Here is a 21671-nt window from a genome sequence, read left to right on the forward strand (position 1 = left end):
TTATAGATCGAGTGGGAAACAAGATTTAAAGGCTGCTGAAGAGCTATTTGTAAACAAACACTGAGTGCACTAGAACTCCATGTTTATTTCAAGGTAAGGTGGGTTGCAGTTAATCAATGAAGTCTAGACATCCTGGTGCTACACTCCTTGTGGGGGATTACACAGTGCCAAGGTCTCTGGATTTCATCAGGCCAACTACTGCAGAAAACGAGACCTTTCTGAGCAATCTACACAATGCCTTCTTTGTGGGGCTGGTGGCTAAGAATTGCTGCTTCCTGTGTTTGACAAGACACTTGGTCACCTGCCACTTAATTGTACTTCATGTGGAAGAAATGGCATCCTTTCAAGGGCTACTGAAAACTAGTTACTTGCAACTGCTTTTATTTTGCATTTTGCATACAAACCCCAAAAGGAGACTGGTGCAAAGCAATAGAGTTTAAAACCAGGCAAGTAAAGGTAGGAAGTCCTGACAGTGTACACTGTATACAAAGCATGGGAATGCTTCTGTGTACTGCCCTCTGAATGGGCTCTCCCAGCTGAAAACACCGCTTTTCAAACCACGTATCTGTGTTATGCAAGTGGGGCTGAAAAGTGTGCATTCACGTCCTTGCAGAAATTCAAATGGTAAGGATGAACTATGTCAAGCTCAGCAAATAGGCAGCTTTAGTTTTTATCGAGATGAAGTAGCAACTCCATCAATTTACTGAATGGAATGAGAGGAGAACTGCATAGAGATCTTCCGCTTCTCTCTTGGTACCACTGATACTTTAGAAGATGTGTTCATAAAATAAAAAACTAGAAGAGAAGGGAAAAAGAGACAGAGTCCCTGTGTAGCAGGGATGGTGTAGATATTAAGGTCTGCTCAGTTACCATCAAAAGCTGACCGAACGTTGTGTCTAAACTTGCATATGCTCGAGATGACCAAATTAATCTTCCCTCCCTGAATTGCGAACCAATTGGCCTCTGAAAGTTCGTATCTGATGCAAACAATATTCGATGTCTGCAATTCTCCAAGTCATATAACTAGACGTGAGTCTCATGTCTGTTACTCTCTAAAGACAGGAATGGTCTGGACAAACACAGGATTTCTAGTCTGATCTCAGAAGCAGGCAAAGCTTCAGAACAGTTTTAAAAGAAAAAAATAAAGATGAGGAAGTAAGCAGAAATAAAGGAAAAAGCACCATGGATCTGTTCCAGTCTGTACCAGAACAACTTCATGCCCTTTCTCAATAATTAATTTAAATGAAGTTAGAAAGTCTTGAATCTCACCTTTTTGGCATGGGGACACATGCAGAAAGATTAGTTAAACTAGACAAGACAGACCTTAGCAGAAGAATTGCAAGGTGAAAAAGAAGCCGGTTTAAAGACAGATAAGTGAAGAGTGACTGAAATGTAATAAAGTTATTATTAATCTTCCGATATCACAATTCTGTAATTCATTGGAATCCTCCTTTGGGAATGAGACTTCCAGTAATTGCAGTAACCTTTGCCTTTCTCATCAGGAGACTGAGCTTTGATACCCACGTGGCTCTAACAGACTCAAGTGTCTGCCCTTCTGCTGTCAAACCTTTACTGCATTGTGTTTTCTTGTTCCAGCTGGTCTTCCTTTTTGCTGGCATCAGTTGCCTGGTTTGGCTACCTTGCTACTAATATAAGGATGACCTGACAGGAAAGAGAATCTACTTACTATTTCTTCTGAAGTTCTCCATGGGGAATATGATACTTACGAGATGGCCTCTATCATATCCATTCCCATTTCAACACAGCAGTGTGCATGGTCAGCTCTTGCTTCTGGCAACCCAGACACACAGTAATAGCAATCTCCCAAGATCTTGATACGTAAACAGTGGTTGTCCTAAAATAATAATAATAACAATAATAAAGGAGAAGTATTCAGCTTATATTCATGCTTGCAATAGCTTGCCTTTTAGGGCAGTGAATATTCACAAAAATCCAGTCAACCAGCACAGTATGTAATTCTTGCAACATGAAAAAAAAATAATCAAAATTATAACAGAAAACTTACAGCTGCTAGCTTATCAAATCTGGCAAAGAGCTCGTTCAGCGTCATGACCAGCTCCTGAGCAGTGCACTGGGAGGCCAGACTTGTGAAACCCTCTATGTCTGCAAAGAGGATGCTTGGGAAAAAAAAGAAGAGAAGAAAAAAAATGAAAGTGTCACAAAATTTGTCACTGATACTTGCGTAAGTCTTGGGGTAGAAGTCCAGGGATGGGGAGGCATGTAGGGGTATCCCAGCCCTATAGCAGCAAGGAGATGAGCACCCCTGATGCCACCTAACGCTACAGGCTCTATCACATGTAAAGCCCTGAGGGGCATTACCTCATCCCCTCCAGAGACTAGAAAGGGTGAGAAAACCCCCCCAGGACTTCTAACCCCCACTCCTGCCCCATGTCCAGAAAATTTACAGTACGCTGGGAGGAGGTGGTGGCATGATAATGCTATCAGATGTCATTAACAACAAGGCACTCCTACACAGTGACCCAATTAGCTCAGCTATAAAATCAACACTTACCCATTTTGTTCACATTCCTCAACCTCTCGGCTCAATAACATCGCCTGTCTCCTAGCTCTGCTGTTGAAAACCACGCTCTTCTGCCCGCTTCCCCTGCGGCCAAAGTGCAGCCACAAAATGATGTCCCTCTCTAGTGAATAACCCCAACCTGCCTACCACAGCTTTCTCCCCCGCTTTGGTGCTCCGCTTCCACACGTGCACCGCAGCCCCTGCCCTGTGCCGGGCAGCCACGTTCCTGCAGTGCTACAGAGGCACAGCGCCAGGCGCGATGGCACCCACGGTGCTGGGGCGAAGGTTTGGGTGCTGCAGGGCTGGCTGGATGTGCCGTCACACACTTGGCTGTCCCGAGCAAGACTTGCTGTCAGGGTTTTCTACTCTTCATTCACTGGAGAAGGAAATCTACACTGTTTTGCTCTACTCTATTCAGCTGTGTACGCTTCCCACTCATTGCTTTTTTTTCTTTTTGCTCAGCTTCTAAAGAAGTACAGAAATGAAACCTCCCATTTGTACCATACCTTCCAGCTGGCTTAGCCCCTGAAACACTACAAGAACATACACCTGCGGTGCTTGGGAGCTCCTCTCGGCAAGGCTGCGAGCAGGCAGCACCCAGCTTCTGCCCAGGGACGTGCAGCCCTTGCCAAGTGAGCCAAAGCTCTGCTACTGCAACAGGGAAGGCCAGTCACCCCATCTGGCCAGGACGGACCAGGACAGCCCTCTGAAAGCAGCCTGGACGGTTTTGAAAACACCAGTATTTGAATCACAAGTATTTATAATGATTCCTTGATTTCAATCTCAATGTTGTACTGCGAAGATTATTATTTCTTTTTCACTAGAAAAAGATTCTGTCTCATTGATAATGACAACATCGAAAATACTGATTTGCACACACAGTCATTATGCTAAATTTAAAACTATCCAGCAAAATAAGCACCAGACTGTCTACATAGGTCTAAGATAAAATGTATATATGCACACTCATTTATATAAACATAACATTAATAAGCTATACTTGTATGTTGGAATATTTATCCAGTAGTTGATTTCTTTTTTGAAGTTGATTATTGCATCAAGCCATATTTGTATAGGAAGAAAAATTACAAGTGTAAATGACAAGCATTTTGGAACTGTTTCTTATTTGTAAAATAAAACTACAACATGTTTTCAGCAAATTGCAGAGCCTATGTTTTCTGTTGGAATTCCCTGAAATGTCTTCAGACGGAAAGCAAAGACAACAAAAATATTTTCACAAGCATTTTTTTTGCAAAAATCCTGAAACACATTTCAATTCTGGCATGATTTTCATATTTTCCTTCTACATTTTAACTCCAATAAATCATCAACCGAACATATTGCATTAAGTATTTCTTTGTTAGTCAGACTGAAACCAAAATGTACAAGAAAAAAGCAAGAGAGGAATGCAGGGATGTCTGAATAAAAAAACCCAAAGCACTTAAGAAAACACACAAAAAATAAATCAAGCTTTCACATATTCACAAATAAAAGTAAACTTCCCAAAGAAATACAGTTGAAACCAACTGCAATCTTAGAGATCTCTGTATTGCTGGCTAAGCAACTTAAGTATGTTTTAATATGCAATATACAAGTAGGAAATGTCTCCAGTTTTTGTGGCAGTAACAAAATGTATCTTCTTATAAGCATGTTCTTCTTCCAGCAAGGGGCAAAGTGCAAATTCCTCACTCGTGGGCATGTTCACACTCTACTTGTGTGTGTGTGTGTTGTAACAGTCCTGTGTTATAACAGGAGTACAGAGCAACTGCTGCTCTGAGGGTCAGACAGCAAAGGGTGTATCTGTAAATCCTACACAGGGATGCCCTGAGCCTTCTCATGCCTCATTCAGAAAACTAGTGCTAGCACAGCGTCCTAATGAACATGGATCAATGACTGAAAGTTGCCTCCTCCATTTGCCATTACTGTCATGCCAGATAAATGGATCAGACATCCTAGAAGTTAAATCAAAGCAATATTTTCAACCAGGCAAATGATGTAATCAGGCTGCAGGGGATGGAAAACCTCATTGGGGCATGGAAAAGACCATGCGGGAGATGGCAGAGGACAGAGCAGTGATGTAGGAACTGAAGACAGAGAGGGAGAAAGACACATTTGTGGCAGGAGACTGAAGAAAGAACAGCATACGACCGTCATAGAAAACAGCCCTTGCAAACAGGAGCCCAGCCTGAAGCCTCTCTGTCCTCTGCTCTCAACAGAGAGCTCTGAAAGCCACTAAATCACATTTTACTTCTCCTGCCTAATCTGTTCACTCCATACACTCCTGCTGACGCTGCAGCTCCAGCAACAGAGACAACAACCAGGTTTATCTCTCCCTGCTCTGCTAATGACCCAGAAGGAAGGAATGTGGACCAGTGTACGTGGTGCTGTGCCATGCTGCTTCTGTTCCTTTTGTTATTAGCCCAAGTAACCCTTAAATTCAGCCTTCTCCCTGTAAAATACCTAGCAGCCCAGAAGCAGCTATGAAAAAAGTAGATTTCTCTTATGGCAGCAATCAGGGAACAGCACGTGATCCTCATCTTGTGTTAAGTCAGAGTTTTCTTTAAAAACAAAGCGTCCTGTATCTCCTTACACATGCAACACGCATGCAGTGAGGTTGCAGGAGCATCTCCCAGTCCTGCCAGTGCATCTTATCCAGACTTGGAACCTTAGAGTTTAAACACACAGCTTCCTCACTCCCCTTGGGTCCTCACTCCACACTTCAGTCTTTCATGTCAGACTCCTCTTAGCAATGGATAGATTTTATTAAAGGACGATAGTGATGGATGACTGCGATGGAGGGCACAACTCAAGCCAACTATCTGTCAGTCTTCAGAGGGGAAGGCATTTCCTTGTTGGTGGGAACACAATGCCAGTAATAGGCCTTTCTTGTGCCAAAATGTGGGGTAAATGACACTGGTCAACAAAAGGTCAAATGAAATAATTATTATAGCTATGAAATGTCGTGAGATAAGTAAGGCAGTGGTTGACTGGAAGGGATTGACCACATGATCTGCAGTCTGGGCATCAGCAACTATGATCAGCCCTGGGTCCCAGTCCCTTCATCTGGAAGGCTAGTGCTTTGTGGAAAAAACAGTTTAGCATGTAATTAAAATGCTGTAATGGCTTCAGAGCTCTTGATATATTTTCCACTCTGTCACTGCCTTCAGATTTACCATCTGATTGGGTTTTGTCCAGCAGCAACCAGGGTATGACCTCAAAAAAAGACAAAAAATGGTTTATTTCTGGGAAAGACAGACAAGTTATCATTCATTTTGTAAGTTTTTAAAAAAATTATTTCTGTTTAATTTTGGTTGAAAAGTACCACAAATTGTGTTATAGGGTAGGGGTGAATACTTTCCTAAGCTCCTATTTCAGCTCCTATTTCCAGCAAGGACTGGCTCACGATTTCAGAGCTGTACAAGCCAAACTCAGTTTTGTGCCTGTTGCCCTGTGTGGCTCGTGATGCTGGCAGGGAAGAAAGATGAAAAGGAGCTTGGGTAGCTTCCAGATCCCACCATCCTTCCCTCTGCTTAGGGACCAGCCTGGTACTTGCTTGCTCTTACCCAAGACCCAGGAAGGGGGCTAGACAGGCGGATGCACAGACTGGAGCATCCCTGAACCCAAGGAACTGGGGCAGCTAGGCCGCATAAGGCAGGCTGGGCACACAGGTCCCGCTGCCACCAGGATGCCAGCCTGTACCTGAGCTTGGCCCTTACCCAAAACACCACCACCACTGTGGACTGCAAGACGTCCATGAGCAGCATGCCTAGATGCTTTTTGCAGAGTGCTTCACATAGCTGCAAAGCCAACAAGAAGTTAAATGGAAAGAGGAGCAGCTAAGGTGCAGAGCCAAGATGAGAAAATTCCTGAAGCGCTGAGCTTAGCTTTCCCATTTTTTTGGTCTGTAATTCATTCACAGAATAGTTAAGATGCACACAGACAGACAGCTCAGGTACCAGCAGAAGTCTCAGTGCAACACCCCGGAGATCAGCAGTGTGAGCCTGCCCAGCCTGGGCTGCTTTCGAAGTCCATACCCAGGTCCATCCCACTGCACCTTGGGTCCTACCACTGCAGGTCATTTAAAACTAGCTCCTGAAATTCAGGTAAATCCGTGCTTTGACTGCACTGTTAACTTGCCTTGAGGCAGAATCATCAAATGATCTTTTAGATGGCAAAGACGATGGTTCTTAGCAAGAGTGAGGGAAGGGGACAGATCTTGGCAGAAAGCAAAGAACAGTGAAAGGAGTAGGAAGAGCCAAGGACAAAGTGGGAAGCAGGAAACCCACATGAGAAATTTAGAAACCATGCACACCTACAGAAAGTGATTTTGAAATGTAGCCTTAAATATCTGAAGCTAACAGAGTTATCAAAGAAGGGACATAACACAGGTTTCCCTGCAAATGCAGGATTATCCAAAACACTAAATTAAATCATCCGTATTTCTAACGCAAAAACAAAAAAACAGTTGTGTTCTATTTTGAGACATGTGCGTGCCATGCACGCCAGCCACAACATAAATCAAGCAAGGCAAGAAACACAAACCCTATCACCATCACAACGGTAATGCCAGTCATGAATATAAACACCATGTGTTACTGGAAACTGAACACCACAGGCACTGCATGGGAAACAGAACAAAACCCCAGAGTCAGTGAGCTCTAATGACTTGTAAAAACAGCAAAGTGCATCTGACTGCGTGTGAACCAAAGCCATGGTGTTTTGCTGCAATGAACACTACCTACAAGAGAGGAAAAAGTTAAGGCAGCATAATAAAATAATCATTTTTCACTAAATACATGCTCACTAATTTGCATTCATGAGCAAAGATGTAACAAGAAAAAGCTGTTTGCTGTAGACACAGTCTGCCTGTGTCAGTGAATTCACTAGGCTAATTGGTGAGGACAGCGTCTCAGGGTGCTACTTATTTTATAACACCATCCACTGTTATTTGTGTCACATGTCATTAAGTCATACTATGAACAGGGAAGAAGAAAGAAGGATGGATTGGGATGAAGATGACAAAACTCTCAGTTGAAGGGCTTGGTTGAGCCCTTAACACCAAATAGGCTTTCACAGAATGGTTTGGGTTGGAAGGGACCTCTGGAAGGCATCTTGTCCAACTCTCTGCTCAAGCAGAGCCACCTAGAAGAGGTAACCAGATCAAGACTATGTTCAGATATCTTTTGAGTATCTTCAAGGTGGGATAATCTCTTGAGCAATTTGGGAAATTAGTCAATTTTTGTACTTGGCTATCTGTTTAAAAGCTACTTTCCCAACAGCACTGCAAGCCCAGGAGTTATTTTCCAGCTGCAGCTGCACAGTGTTAAGTTCATCTAGGAGTCCCTAGTATAGACGTGGCACCAAGATACACCCAGTCTTTCTTTCCTAGCTATAGCTACTTGGGGATGGGATGACAAGGAGTTCCTGTATGTGCTCTCTCTTCTACCCGCACTATGTACAAAAAGGATTTCAGTCTCCAGGAACTCTAAGTGAGAACATCTCATAATGCTCTTTCCCTCCTGACTTTAATAACAGCAACACAGAAGGACAAACCAAAACAATCTGAGGACAAATTCACAGTGGTGCAGTGACTGTGGTCAGGCAGCACATCTAGGTAAAGCAGTACAGAACTGTGCAAGTGCAGCAAAGCCCACCTAAGGAGGGAGAAGTGGCCCATGAAGATCACCATGCTGAGTGACAGCTCGGTGACTCGGCTGGCAAAGGCTGCTTGCTACTTCCAGACTAACTCAGGTCTCAACTCCACGTCAGCCTTGCTCTCTAGAGACATCTATGTGGCAAGCTAAGGTCTTAGCCTTAGAGATAGAAAAAATGTTCTCCAGAACAGCAGGATATCAGACAGAACAGAGGTTAAAATATTTCCTTTTCCTACAGTCATGGAAAAAACAACACCCAAAAAACCCAAAACAAAACCAACAAAAAAACCCAAAACAAAAGAGTAAAAAGATATGCCATCTTTCCTAAGCTTATACGGTCATTTCAGAGAAGAGTGGTTTACTATTGGAAATCACCTGTTGTTTCAGTTGAGCCCTAGCACTTCTGTGTCACATCGGCTGGCACAGCCACCCCATGGGAAGTGGGACTTTGTTGTGCACCATGACAGCGCTCCATCTTAAGATCAGTCATGCTGGATCCCACTTGCTCAAGAGGGTGAGAAGGCACATGTACACAAGTGCTCTGATAAGTAAAGCAATATTTGAGAGAGAGAGAATAATGCAAGGCAGGAGGAAACATACACAGAACCCCTACAAAAACAAAAGCCCAGAAACTGGTGAGCCTTTTCACTTTGCCTTTACAGCAAAAGGCAGAAAAGTCCCCTGTCCCTCTTCCAAAGTAGCCAAAAATGTAAACCAAACCCACATCCTGTATTTGAGAAGTTGTTCACTCTGCAAGACCAACTGAAACTGGTTACAGAGTAAAAGGTGACATAGAAGCAGGAGACCAGAAGACTCTGGAGACACCTTTGCACTCAGATGAGAGTTACTGGAGGTCAGAACTGCCAGGGGGACACAGGTGGGAGATGCACATCTCCAACACAGCCTCTCAGCAATTGCGGTTGCGGCTCTGTCTGCATTAGCAATGTGCTCCAGGGAATGTCCCGCTGAGCGTGCCTGGCCCTGCTGGCACTCAAGAACTGCAGAGAAAAATGGAACCATACTTTCCACCACGGTTGGTGCTCCTCAGCCCAATGCCTGTGGTCTGTCCTTCACTGTCAATGCAGGAAACGAGAAGAAATTAAGATCCTGAGATGACCAGGCAGCAGGAAAAGACTGCACCAGTCATACATGGAAAAGTTTTTGCATGACCTTCCTAGGTTTGCAGCTTACAAGCATGAGCAGCAACCGCAGTTACTGGAACTTAATTACAGTGAAGGAGCATCAACACTGTTTTATTTTAAACATGAAAAAATTGCTACTCTCTTCCTCTAAATATCTTGAGTTTAAAGATTTTCCTATTTCAGCCGACTATATTTAACCAGATTGATTCTTCACTGGAAACAGGAGTAATAAATAGCCTTTTGGGAAGAAAAACTATTTGGAGAAGGCAAAACAAATATAGACAGATAGACAGTGGCTACCAGCCAAACTATAGGTGGAGCACGTTGTAGATGTCTTTGAGATGAGTAGAAATAATTTTAGTACTCAATCATCTGAGGCCAAATTAGATGCTGCTGTCTGCCAAACATAAAAACAAAATCCACGCGGCTTGAATGCAACTTTGTGTTATTAAGAAGAGGGGACTTTGGACCTTCTTCACGTATCTAAGAACGGATTGATGGGAATGTGATTTTTTTTTTCCCAATAATTCAGGTCAGAGGAAAAAGCATGAAAGTGAGAAAGATGCCAAATCCATTCCAACTCCAATAAAATTTAGGAAAGCAAAGTGGAAGGATACACATGACATTTTGCAGAAGGGTGCAGAGCAGCCCTGCATACTGCTGACTCCGACCATGTATCTTCACTTTGGCTCCGTGCAAGCCCTGGTTCACCTGCATCTGCCTGATCAGAGCAAAACAGCTGGCACCTCTGTCCAAACTGCAGCTGGATCCAGCTAATACCAAAATAAAACCCAGATTCCTTTCTGACACAACCTGAAATGCAGATCTGGATATAAAATTAAAAAGTAAAACCATGCTATACCTTTTACAACTAAAAACTTAAGTATTAAAATGAAGACAACCTGTTGCAGAGAGGCTGTGTGCCAGCATTCAATCAGTTGTCAGAGAAGGCAACAGAGTGATAAATTTTGGCACAGCCAGCTAACTGTTTCACATGTATATCTCAGGTCAGGCACATGGGACAGAGATTAAGTTGCATGTAATCAAGTTTGGGATGCTTTCTATTATATATGGTGCAGGCCTTTGATGGCAAAAGAATGAGCTCTTTGTACCTGTGCAAACTGCATTGTCTGTTCTTCCCCGGTATCATGGATATTTAGTCAAACAATGATGTTTTTATACTCCCTACCCCCAAAAGTTGCAGTAATTCTGTAGGCAGCGGTCATTTCTACCTAGCCTTACTTCTTCCTCACTCTCTCCATTAGCTTCCTCAGTGCCCTGTCCTTTTATGATTTATTTACTCTGCAATTTCTGTAAGTCAGGCACTCTTCCACTTTTCCCTCTGAAAAGTCACTACATAATGAAAACATTCCATATGACATCACTTACAACATTAAGGAACAACTATGCCTTCCCTATAGTTACCTTTTTTTCCCCGAGGAAGGAGGGCAGGTACCAAAATATGCAGAATGCTTCATGGATAAGCTGAGAACAGACAAGTGATGTGAAATTCTGTATACACAATTACCATTTGTGTTTGGGAGCTTACAAGATCAATACTGCTGAAGTGGCCATTTGCTTGGAAAACTGATTGCTGAAGAATAGGAACATAAGTCTTACTGACCTTTTTAGAACAGCCAACAATAAGTTGACGCTCAGCCTCCTCGTTTCTGTATTTTCAAATGTAATCGAGCAGTTGCGTTTTTAAAATGACACCAATGAAACTGCAAAGAGAAATGGACCCAAAGCATATAGAGAAATTTAACTGTGCACACTTTGTAATGGCCACTTTTCTGAGAACCACCAATGCAACGCGAGTGGAGAAGAACTTTAAAATAAAGACATAATCCTTTGTTAGCTATTCTGAAAGGTAAAATGGCTGGCCAAAGAAAATAGTGCAGCTTATTAACTAAGGGATTAACTTGTTATTAATTAACAAACCTGATAATAAATTTAATAATAAAACACATGATATTTTCAGTGAGAAGAGAGACTGGCCATAATTTCGGAATTAAATGAAAAGGAAAAAACCCTGCAGGAAATTGAACTCGTTATCTGGCTATTGTACACTATATTAATATTCGTTACCTGATAAGAAGCAGCAATGAATAGATATCCTCAAGTCACGAGTAAAGTTCTCCCAACTTTACAAGGACTACAATTTAACGTTAAGGGTTTTCTTTCCTTTTTGAGGTGTGACCTACCATTACGCTACAATCGATCAACGGCACTTGAGCTGACATTTATCTTTGGTTCCCTTTGGGGACACAGAAAACCCCAACTGCCATAGAGAAATAATGTAAATATAATGAAATTCCATACAATCAATATCGGCAGTAAAAACAGTCCCCCTTAGAAGGGAGTAAAGGTGAGCTCACTAAATGAGTATTTCTATGCAAAGATCATCCTTGAACAGGGAATATTAAATTCTAAGCACCTCTTTAGTCCCTAACCTACCTCATATTCCAAATACTTTGCATATGTCTATTATTTCATAGATATTGTGCAATGTTAAACCTACTTTATGGCATTCAGATTATATACTGCACTATCAGAACACATTTACACCCCCTTTTTTAATTACATTGATCAAGATAGTAGCTATCAAGGTGGCTTGAGTCTAATTTTTGGCAGCCCATCATTTGACTTTGTGATCAGTTACTTAGCCAGCTCTGTCTCAACTTTCTTTATAAAATAAAACAGACTATTGCATCTCTAGCTTCTTAAGCATATTAAGTATTCAAATGGGCATCACACAATTGTTGAAATGTCATTGGTGTAGAAAGCAACACCATGCTATTTTGCAGAGACAGCAGCATGGTATATAAAGAAAATACATAAAGAGGCTCCAGGTCATGTGGGAAAGCCATGGCAAAGCAGGAATGTGAATCCTGGCCTCATGAACCCAGGGATCTTACACACAAAACCCACCCCTGAGAGGCTGGGGCAGGGGGTGTGGTGAGGCAGGTCTGCCCACTGCACAGGTAAGTCTTTTGAACTTTCTATTGAATCTCTCCTGATTTTTGTGATCAGTGGTTTCTTCTCATAATGAAGCAGGCATATAATTTTAACTTGATTGCAAGAGAATTACTGTAATTGCCGCCACCAGAATAATAGATCTGCATATAAAGACATGGCTTTTCTCTTGCATTTTCCATTGGAAAATTTAATTTCTGTGTTAACGCATTAAGATATTTCACTAAGCCATTTGCTTGCTACTCTCAATATTCACAAAATATCACCTCCAAATGAAGTTCCTGTAGAGTTATTAGCTTACCACTGAACTAATAACAATAAAATCAATAGAGTCTGACCAGACATTTTCTATAGCATAGAAATCCACCTTAGAGACCACTTAAAATATATACTATGGTAATGTGCCTTAGACCATAAAAATAAGAGGAAAGTTACTGTGTCAGATCTTTCTACATCTTTGCAAAACCAGTCTAGCTGATTTCTGCTTACTTTCTATGCCACTACAGTAGCAGCAATTTTGGCTTGAAGATTAAAAGCAAATAAACAAAAAGAAATAAAGTGCCTGGCATTTGAAAGGCTGAGTTCAGTTCAGAACAGCGGATGTCACAATTTCAAAACACTTCTGTACATTCATCTCTTATATATTCCATGAAAGTAATTGCTACTTCAAGAAAGGAGGAAAACTGGAGACACAGCTTGCTGGTGTCCCAGCATTGCAATGGCCTTTCACAAAGCTGCACGAAATGGAATTAAAGTGCCTTGGAGGACACATGCCCATCTGCAGGCTAACTCAGCTGGCAAGAGAATTGTGGGTCATGAGTCACAGGACAAACAGGTTGGGACTTTCCCTGTTGGGGATTTGGGGAAGCCAGAGCTCAATTCACTTGCAGAGCAGGAAGAAGTTCGAAACAACTGTCTCATGTGAAATATGTTATAGAGTTTATATGCTAACAGCAACACAGCTCCTGTGCCTAACACAGATGCATTCAGGTTTCTAAACAGATGCCTTGGATTAGAATAATTTGCTCTTCCAGATAGGAGTAGCCATGACTGTAGTGAAGTGTTTCTAAACCCACACACTGTCCCTCGGGGGGCTGTACTGTAACTGCCCGAATTCAGCTGTTACGAGTTTCCAGCATGAACAGGGCCCGTGGCTGTCAGGCAGATCCGGAGTGATGGAGAGGGGAGCGGAAGGAAACGGAGCATGCAAACAGAACACAAACCATGAAGGTCTTTGAACAAACTGGAATTTGCAAGATCTGCACTAAGCCAAATAGCAGCTGTGGTATTTGATGTTTGTGTAGCTGTTTTTAATGCTCCTATAGTTCAGATATCAAGAGATTATTCTCTATTCTTAAGTACCGAGCCACTCTCCGGAAGCCTGAAAATGCTTAGCACAGCTACTCTATTTCTTATATACCACAATAAACAAACTTGCAAAGGAGTTGGATTTTCTAAAAGCCAGTGCAAAGAAAGAAAGAAAGAGAGGAAAAAAAAGCAGCAGCCCACACAGCATCAAATGCTGGTAGGCTCAGTGCTAAATAGCAGATGATTCTTACTGAATAACTGCCCTAGATTTTGCAAACAATACACGGAACAAAAATAGAAATCCATTTACATATTGCTGTTAATAACTTTATTTATAGTGTCACAGCTAGAGCACAATAACTGCAGCCATGGCTAAACTCGAAAGCCATTCACTGTGGAAGAGTCAGACACATACTGTTTTCTCAGCCCTTATGCAACTGAAAAAAAGTCCCGCTGACAAGAGCCGCTCACCAGAGCCCTTACACACAGAACCTGAAAAAAAGTTAAAAGCACTCAAAGGCAAAAGCAAATCATCCCCAGGACGCTACTGGCCTCTGCCCCTCCTGGTTAATCAAGGACCACTGAGGCTGGAAAACCCAGCAGACAAATTGTCACGTCAGTCTGAACCTTGTGATAGTGTCTTACAGGAATACTTCACTGTTGGTTGTTTTTTTTTTTACTTTAATTAAGAAATACAGACAGGGCTAAGACAAAGCAATAAGCTACAATAAAAAAGGATATGTGTCCAGCATTTAAGAACATCCGTACTGTATCCACAGTGCCTGCTACATGACTGTAGCCAAATCTTTGCTGGGAGCCCATATTCCTGCCAGCTGAAATACGACTGGCCTGTCACAACAGACTGGCACATCTCTAAGGAACAGAAATGTACACAGAAATTTGCATCCTTAATTCCTTAGTATTCTGCAAATGCCTGCTATATATAAGAAAATGGAGAGAGAAGCCAAGTAAGGAAACTGTCTCTTAAGACCCTCTGAGAAGTGAGAAAACACGGATCTGATTTTTCCTCTGCCTGAATCTAGCCTGAACTGGACAAAAGGCTATTTTGGATTGGGAACGAGGGTGCCCTCAGGACCTCATGCTGCAGCTGCTCATTATGTATAAAATACTCAGAATAATTAGAGGCAGAGAGAGCAAGCTCCCTGCTCTGCCCTGCTGATTACGGTGCGCTCTGTGACATGGGACAGTGGGATTCAAGCTGCTGCTCTGGGGTTTGCTTCTTTTATATAAAAAAATGAAACAGAGTTAACAAAAGAGAATGAGGACGTCTTCTTTGGTTAGAGCCTCTCCTAGGAGATGCGGCCTCAAATTACCTCTGGCACATGGGAAAACCGAATCTGGATAACCTACACTGGCATGTGGGTTGATCCTCTGTGCTTCTGGATGAACATGGGATGCCTCATCGCTTGTGTCTCCAGATCTTCGATACCTCTTTGTTTTACTTTCTGCCACCTGGAATGTCAACTGAATGATTAATTTCTCTGGGTTTTCATTTTAGTGAGGAACAGAAAGATGCCCGTTTGGGGTGGCAACTCAGCCGAAGCATAGCACTCATTCCCCTGCAGATACGGCCGGCAGTCGCGAGAAGTTCCCAGCACAAAGAGCTTGTGTGTCTCTGCACACTCCCTGCTTGCTCCTTCTGCACAGCTCTGCAGCGCAGGCAGGACACAGCCTTCCAGGTCTGGTTGTTTGGATGTTTCTGTAACAGCAGCCAGGCATTTCTGAGCTCTAATCAGCCTTGCTACCGTGTCAAATTAAAGAAATAACTGTCAATCTCAGCCTCTCCATTCCCCAGCACTAACCTCCCCTGTGGTGCTGACTGGTAGCAGTGGATACTTAGACAAGAGTTTGTGAGTGTAAGGCACTAAAAATGCAAGGACGTGTTTCTAGGCAGTGCCCATTATCCAGCAAGATGACTTAGAATTTGTTTTGCCATTAGTAATAGAATAAATGCTGTGTCTGATATACATAATGGAAAAATAAAGAGCTGTGGGACATGACAGACCAACAAAATACAGCTTTTATGATCCTCCACTAGAAATGATCCTTGAATCTGCAGGAAAAATATTCTAAAAAGAGATGAAAGAATACACGCAACACATTAAAATAAGCCAGTGAACGCATGTATTTAAGTGAAAACACTGATCTAATAAATGGTAATGAAGTCCATACTGGGCTTCTGCATCACAGCATAGCCCTGGATGATGCTCAGCAGACAAGCCATTTCATAGTGGATGAATAAATATTTTCACCTCCTATGCTGTTCTCAGAATCAGACGTCCTCCGCAAAACCATGCAGTCCTTAAACATAGTTTTGTTTTATATAATTTTTCTCCTATACTATTTTATATATTTTTTTCAGTTGTTTTTAAGCTTTCAATTTACTTCTTCCACCACTGCACACTTTCAAGGAAAAGGAGCTGGGCAGGTAAGTCACATCTACAACTTCAAGGGATTTGCAAGAAATTTGGAATTACCTTCAATTTCAATAACAAAATTTTATTCAGTTTGCAGCTGAAAATGGCAAAGAGTATTGGATCTTAAAGACAGAATATCACTTACCATCTTTATTCTGTAACAGAACTTTGTCTCTACATTAGACCTGGCATCCTAAACTGTGACCTGCTGGCCACTATTCTGCAGAAGGGAAGATTTTTAAGGAAGAAAGGCAAGGACAACATGGGTTTTTTTCTCCTTTTTAACTGAAACAAAGTAGAACTATTAAATCAAAAGACTCCTTTTTTCTTGCCTGGAAAGAAAAAGAATCTCACAAAGGGGCTTACAGTAGTTTTGAATGTAATTCAGAACAAAAGACTCCAAATGAAACAGAATAATTATAGTTCTATCGATCAGCATTTGGCTTCTGGTGAAGCTTGATCTGTAACTACAATTGCTCAAGTTCTCCTGAGCAGAAGCCAAAGTTTTGCTTGCTTTGTTCTACAAATTCTTTCTTATTAGCTCATTCTTTGGAAACAGCCTTGGCAGAAAGCAGCAGTGCATTGGTGTTCATGCTCCTGAGACTGCAGGCTTTCCACCAGAACTGCTATGGCACATAACCATCCACTATCTAAAATGGCATGCACCTGTTTTTCATTCCCTCATCACCTTTCCTCCAGCCATTATTAACAATTGATAATTGCTCCTTGCTTTCCACATTTCTTGGTCTTTCCCATCTTATGTGCCTACCTCCCCACCCTGCAAATATCCCTTCAGCTCTTTGACATCAGCCTCTCATCTCCTTCATGGTCCAGTATGTTCCAAAACATCTCTCCAAATTGCTGCTGCATTCAGCACTGACGTATGGGTCTGCCAGGCCTCGCAGAAAACAGAAATTAAGTACTCAGAAGAAGGAAGGTTGTCCTAGTAACCTCCTATTAGCAACACATTCCCCACAACGAGTCAGAAATGGAGCAAGTGTATTATCAGATTCTGCAAAGAATCATGTTTGAAGTTAAAAAAAAACCCACTCAAACCACCACCACCAAAAAGCCCCAAACAAATGAGCTGACAAGGTGGATCAACAAACTGCCACTACTACATCTCTGCTGAAAAAACTCCCCACTGCCTCACACATTCAGCCTTCCTCTTCATGTGGGAGGGTAAGTTGTGCTTCCAGATGCTCTGCACAGCTCCTGATGAGGACAAACGCATTTACAGATGATCTTACAACTGAGCAAAGCCATGGTCATCCAGCCTTCTGCATGCCACTTGCTGGGGAGATCTCTGCACCAGCAGGCGAGGAGACAATATTTTGCTGAGAGTCAGACAGACCAGGTTTCACAAGCAATCGCGACACTAGGTTTTTGGGCTTGGGGATCAGCTCTGTAGAAATGGAGTTCAGGGAGCTGACTTCAAATCCTGATGATCCTCCTATATATTTAAGGAGTTCATTTAGGATTCTGGCTCAAACAGGGACATGGTTGCAGGTCAAGAACATCCTTAGAATTTCTCAGTGCTTTTGAGAGCCTCAGATATTTGCCAAACACACACAGAGCACTCACAAAGATCCCTGCTGGCCGTAGTATCAGGGAAGATAATACCTATATTCCTGTATTTTTTTTTTAAAGCATATCATACATGCACTTCTTTGTGATTTCTAAAATCTATTCGCAAACTTCCAAGTGCTCAGAACCTACATGGTCTTAGAAATCCCTATTACCATGATTTAAAACTGGGTGCATCTTTCTGGGGCTTTGTAACAGAATCACAAAGGGACACAGAAAAAACTCTGTTTTCTAAAAAGGGCACATCTATCATTCCACAAGGCCAATGTCCTGCCAACAGCAGTGTGTGCTGAAATTCATTTAATCTCTTTGGCCTTTTTCCTCCTCTGCTGTTTTGTGCAATTCTCTGCTACTTCTCATTTCTGTGAGCTCTGTTTCTGAAGTGACCTGTTCTTAGCCTGGTTTCTTGTAGAAATGCTGCTTATGGAATCATGCAGTCTGCATAGTCAGTACCAGCCTCTTGCTAACTTTTTAACCACTTAGTATCAAGCAAACTTAATAAAGAAGAGGAAGTTTAAAAAATATACCATGACTTTCAGTGTCTGGAGGACACAGACTCAAGTTAGCAATGCACTAACTTGAGTCACAAGATACCAGACCACTTGAGAGCTCTTCTCCACTAATTGGTTTCAGCTTTTGTCCCTTATTCATCAGTTATCCACTGTGAAAATTATATATAGACCAGTAAGAACAGATGCACAAATTAGCAACAATTGTTTGGGGATATAAATATAGTATAAGACAAGAGAAGTTAATCTATCGCCATCTAAAACTGTGCCTCTGTTTTACAGCTTCTGTAGGAAAGCTTTAAACAGTCTTGCACAGTTCAGTGCCTTACAGAATAAAAAATTTAACTGATTTTTCCTTTTCAGTCATTATAGTCTAAGGAGAAAGCAAAAAGGTAGGATGATTTTAACAAGAACCTCTTTAAATACTATAGCAACTCAATGTTCTTAAAACCACTTTGCATGTTAACTACATGACAAAGTAGTTCGTTAACTGAAATTTTACCAAGTCTTTACAAGAGGAAAGCAAGTCTCTGCAAGCAAGTCTTTACAAAAGTAAAGTTTTGCTCAGAGAAGATTAAATTTTTCTTGTCAAGGTTACTCCAGAATAGAGAAGACTAGGGGTGGATTAGTTTAATAAACATAATTTGATGCATATTTTAAGTGCAATACCTTTTTTTTTTAATATCAGACAATCATCAGTCAGACCTACATTAAAAAATTACTTATTTTTAGTATTGAAGGAAAAAAGAGAATAAAAATAACCTTGGTGACTTAAAATACTGTTCTGTAAACTTCTGCAGACACCTTCATTATTCTCTCCAACTTACTATTCACGGTATTTCATCATTAAAACATCTAACACTCTTCAATCCATCACCCTGTGAACTTCACAGACCCTTGTGTAAACTCAGAACAGCAGGGTGTGAATTATACATCACAGGCCCTTCCTAATTGCTGATGGCTTGCTGGTGGCTGCAGATCTGCTGTGACCTGGCACGCTGCACTTTTGGGATGTTATCTTTATCACAACACACGTGTTTAAGTAATGCATCCAGCAGGGTGCCTTGCAGCCAGTTATTTATCTGTTTTGTTCTTCAGAGGGTACAAGGCTCTCTCATGTCCCTGGAGACACCAGGAGCTCCCAGTAGGGGCAAGATCACAAAACATTGCCAGTTCAAAAAGACAGATCTGCAGACAGTCAGGTAAATGCTTAAACAAGTCAGCATGTGTTTGTTCTTAAAGGGTGCTCTGCACATGCATGAAGATGTAGATTTGATAAAATATATAAACCTCTGGCTTAAAAATTTTCAAGATGGAACCATAGACACACATGTATTGAAAAGACAGAGTGATCCTGGGTTGAAAAACTTCCTTTAATATTAATGACCAGTCTTACTGCACAGCTTTGATGTCAAGTTCAGGTGTAACGGTGGCTGCAAAATGAGCAAATTCCTTTACGTATAGATTTTAGCTTGAATGCCTTTCTGCAAAAGATACTGATTGTTCCTCTCAAAACTAACCAATTGGCTAAGAAGAGTCAAGCAATTAGTGGTAGTAAGAGCAGAGTAATTCACCTTCACCCATGGGTGAAAACTACTTCCACACCTCCTAAAAATTTTTGCTAACTTAAAAAAAAAAAAAAAAAAAATCATTACATTTTCTGGAAAATTAAAAAGCCAAGATTCACTCCAGGCAGAGACAGGTGCAGTTCCCAGGAGCTGGCTCTTGACAGGGAAACAGAAGAGTTCCCATATAGGCAAAATTCACAGCTGTCATCTGGGGAAAGGAGTGGGAAGGCTGATCATTTCCTTCCTACTCACGTTTCTCAGCCTACAGCCTCAACCAGAAGTTGTGGCAATTAAATGCGGGGAGCCCCTGAACCCACATGAAACCTACACAGCTTCCCCCCACTTACCTGCAAAAATAACCTTCTACTGGTTGTGGGCATATGCCTCAAATCAAGAAAAGGAGGTAGAGGTCTTGCTAAGACTTGGTGCTGAGAAACAACCAACTGCCCCATAAACACATTTTGGGAGGAGATCAAAGCTCACGGACTAGTGAGTAGCACCAGGAACCAAGTCATGGATAAAACCTGCTCTTGGGCTTCCTCCTGCTTAATGCTGTTTTCCTCATCTTCAAATACAAACCAACAATTTTCATTCTGTCTCCCCCTAAAAAGGGAGAAAGACAAGGAGGAAGATGGATTATACAGTAAAGGTTAAAAAGAGTTATTGCTCCTGCACTTTCCTGGCAGTGAGGCCTTCATAGAAATTAAAGCTATATAAACTTTGGCTGAGATGAGTGATTTGGGGAATCTTTGAAAATAACCATGGAGGAACTGTCAGAAATTTATACATGCCATAACGTAGTTTTGTTTAGTAAAGATGGTAAAATTAAACTGGCTTCTGCTTAGCTTCAGTAACCTCTCGTGAAAAAGCACGAAAACAGAATCAGGATGAGCTCCCAAACAAAACCAGCTCATTGGCATAACCACCTCCAAAGGCAACCCACTGTCTGACCCGGGCTTGGTGGGATATACCTCACTGTAAACCCATTTACCATTTTTAAGGCACTGTTAGCAAGCCAGAAAAACGAGCCTGATGCCTGTTCTCACCAACAAGAACATACCTCTGAGCAGCACCTTGCTTTTGCAAGCCACAGCACCAGTATGTCCAGTTACAGCTTTATCCTGGGAACCCTGTGATCGGAGCTCAACTTTGTGCTACCATTTATATTGGCAAGTCCTTTAACACCAAGAAACATGAAGCCTAGATGTCCTGTGTGCAAGGACAGTGGGATGAGGGAGGAAAGGGATGTTAGCTTAATTGACATTTTCACAAATTTCCTAGCACACAATTATATAGCAACCTGCACTCTGAGAATTTAACATACTTTGTACGGAACTAATTAAGCATCACAACGCCTATAAGGCAACGAGATTACGTTGACACAGCTGGTCTGAATATTCACACACTCAGCCAAAGTACAAATATTTAGCCATTTTTAAGGGGAAAATGTTGGGTATTAGAATGTAATTAAATCAGGAAACTAGGTAAAAATGCTTTTTGTTTACCAAGCTGAAAGCAAATAGACTGTTCCTTTTCTGCAAATGGTTTAGTTCAGGTTGTCAAGATGTTTAAAGAACTCTGAGATCCGGTTAATGTTGTTGGGGACATGATTCCTAAGAATTATGTGATGGGGAGAAGAGAGGAAACTGTCACTTTCACTGCACTTGGATGTCAGCCCTAAATAAGCTTCTTGAAAGAGTTTATCAAAGGAATTTCAATGACAAAGCCAACCTTTATCCCTTCACAGAGGACTTCAAACCTCCTTTTATAGCACAGAGATTACTATATTTGGCCAAAACGAGATAACATTAAAGCCATTATCACTGCAGTGAGATACTATAAATAGAAATAGTAATGTAAAACATTTAAAATTCTGCCTAGGAAGCATGTTAGATAAACAATATTATCTATGCGTATTTTAGGGTTTTTCTATCAGACATAATCTCA

General features: G+C 41.6%; 1 protein-coding gene across 4 annotated transcripts in view; it reads right to left on the reverse strand.

Moving 5' to 3' along the window:
* The window catches only part of ADCY5 (adenylate cyclase 5), a 210261-nt gene that overhangs the window by 55911 nt on the left and 132679 nt on the right, over positions 1-21671 (reverse strand). For all 4 annotated transcript variants that reach the window (XM_082056063.1, XM_082056062.1, XM_082056065.1 and 1 more), the window contains exons 4-5: positions 2027-2138; positions 1728-1855 (exon numbers count right to left, since the gene is read on the reverse strand). In XM_082056063.1, coding sequence (XP_081912189.1) covers positions 1728-1855; positions 2027-2138 — 240 coding nt within the window. The remainder of the gene's footprint in view (positions 1-1727; positions 1856-2026; positions 2139-21671) is intronic.

Source organism: Streptopelia decaocto (assembly GCF_964273445.1).
Source record: "Streptopelia decaocto genome assembly, chromosome: 6".
In the NCBI taxonomy this organism is placed as follows: Eukaryota; Metazoa; Chordata; class Aves; order Columbiformes; family Columbidae; genus Streptopelia; species Streptopelia decaocto.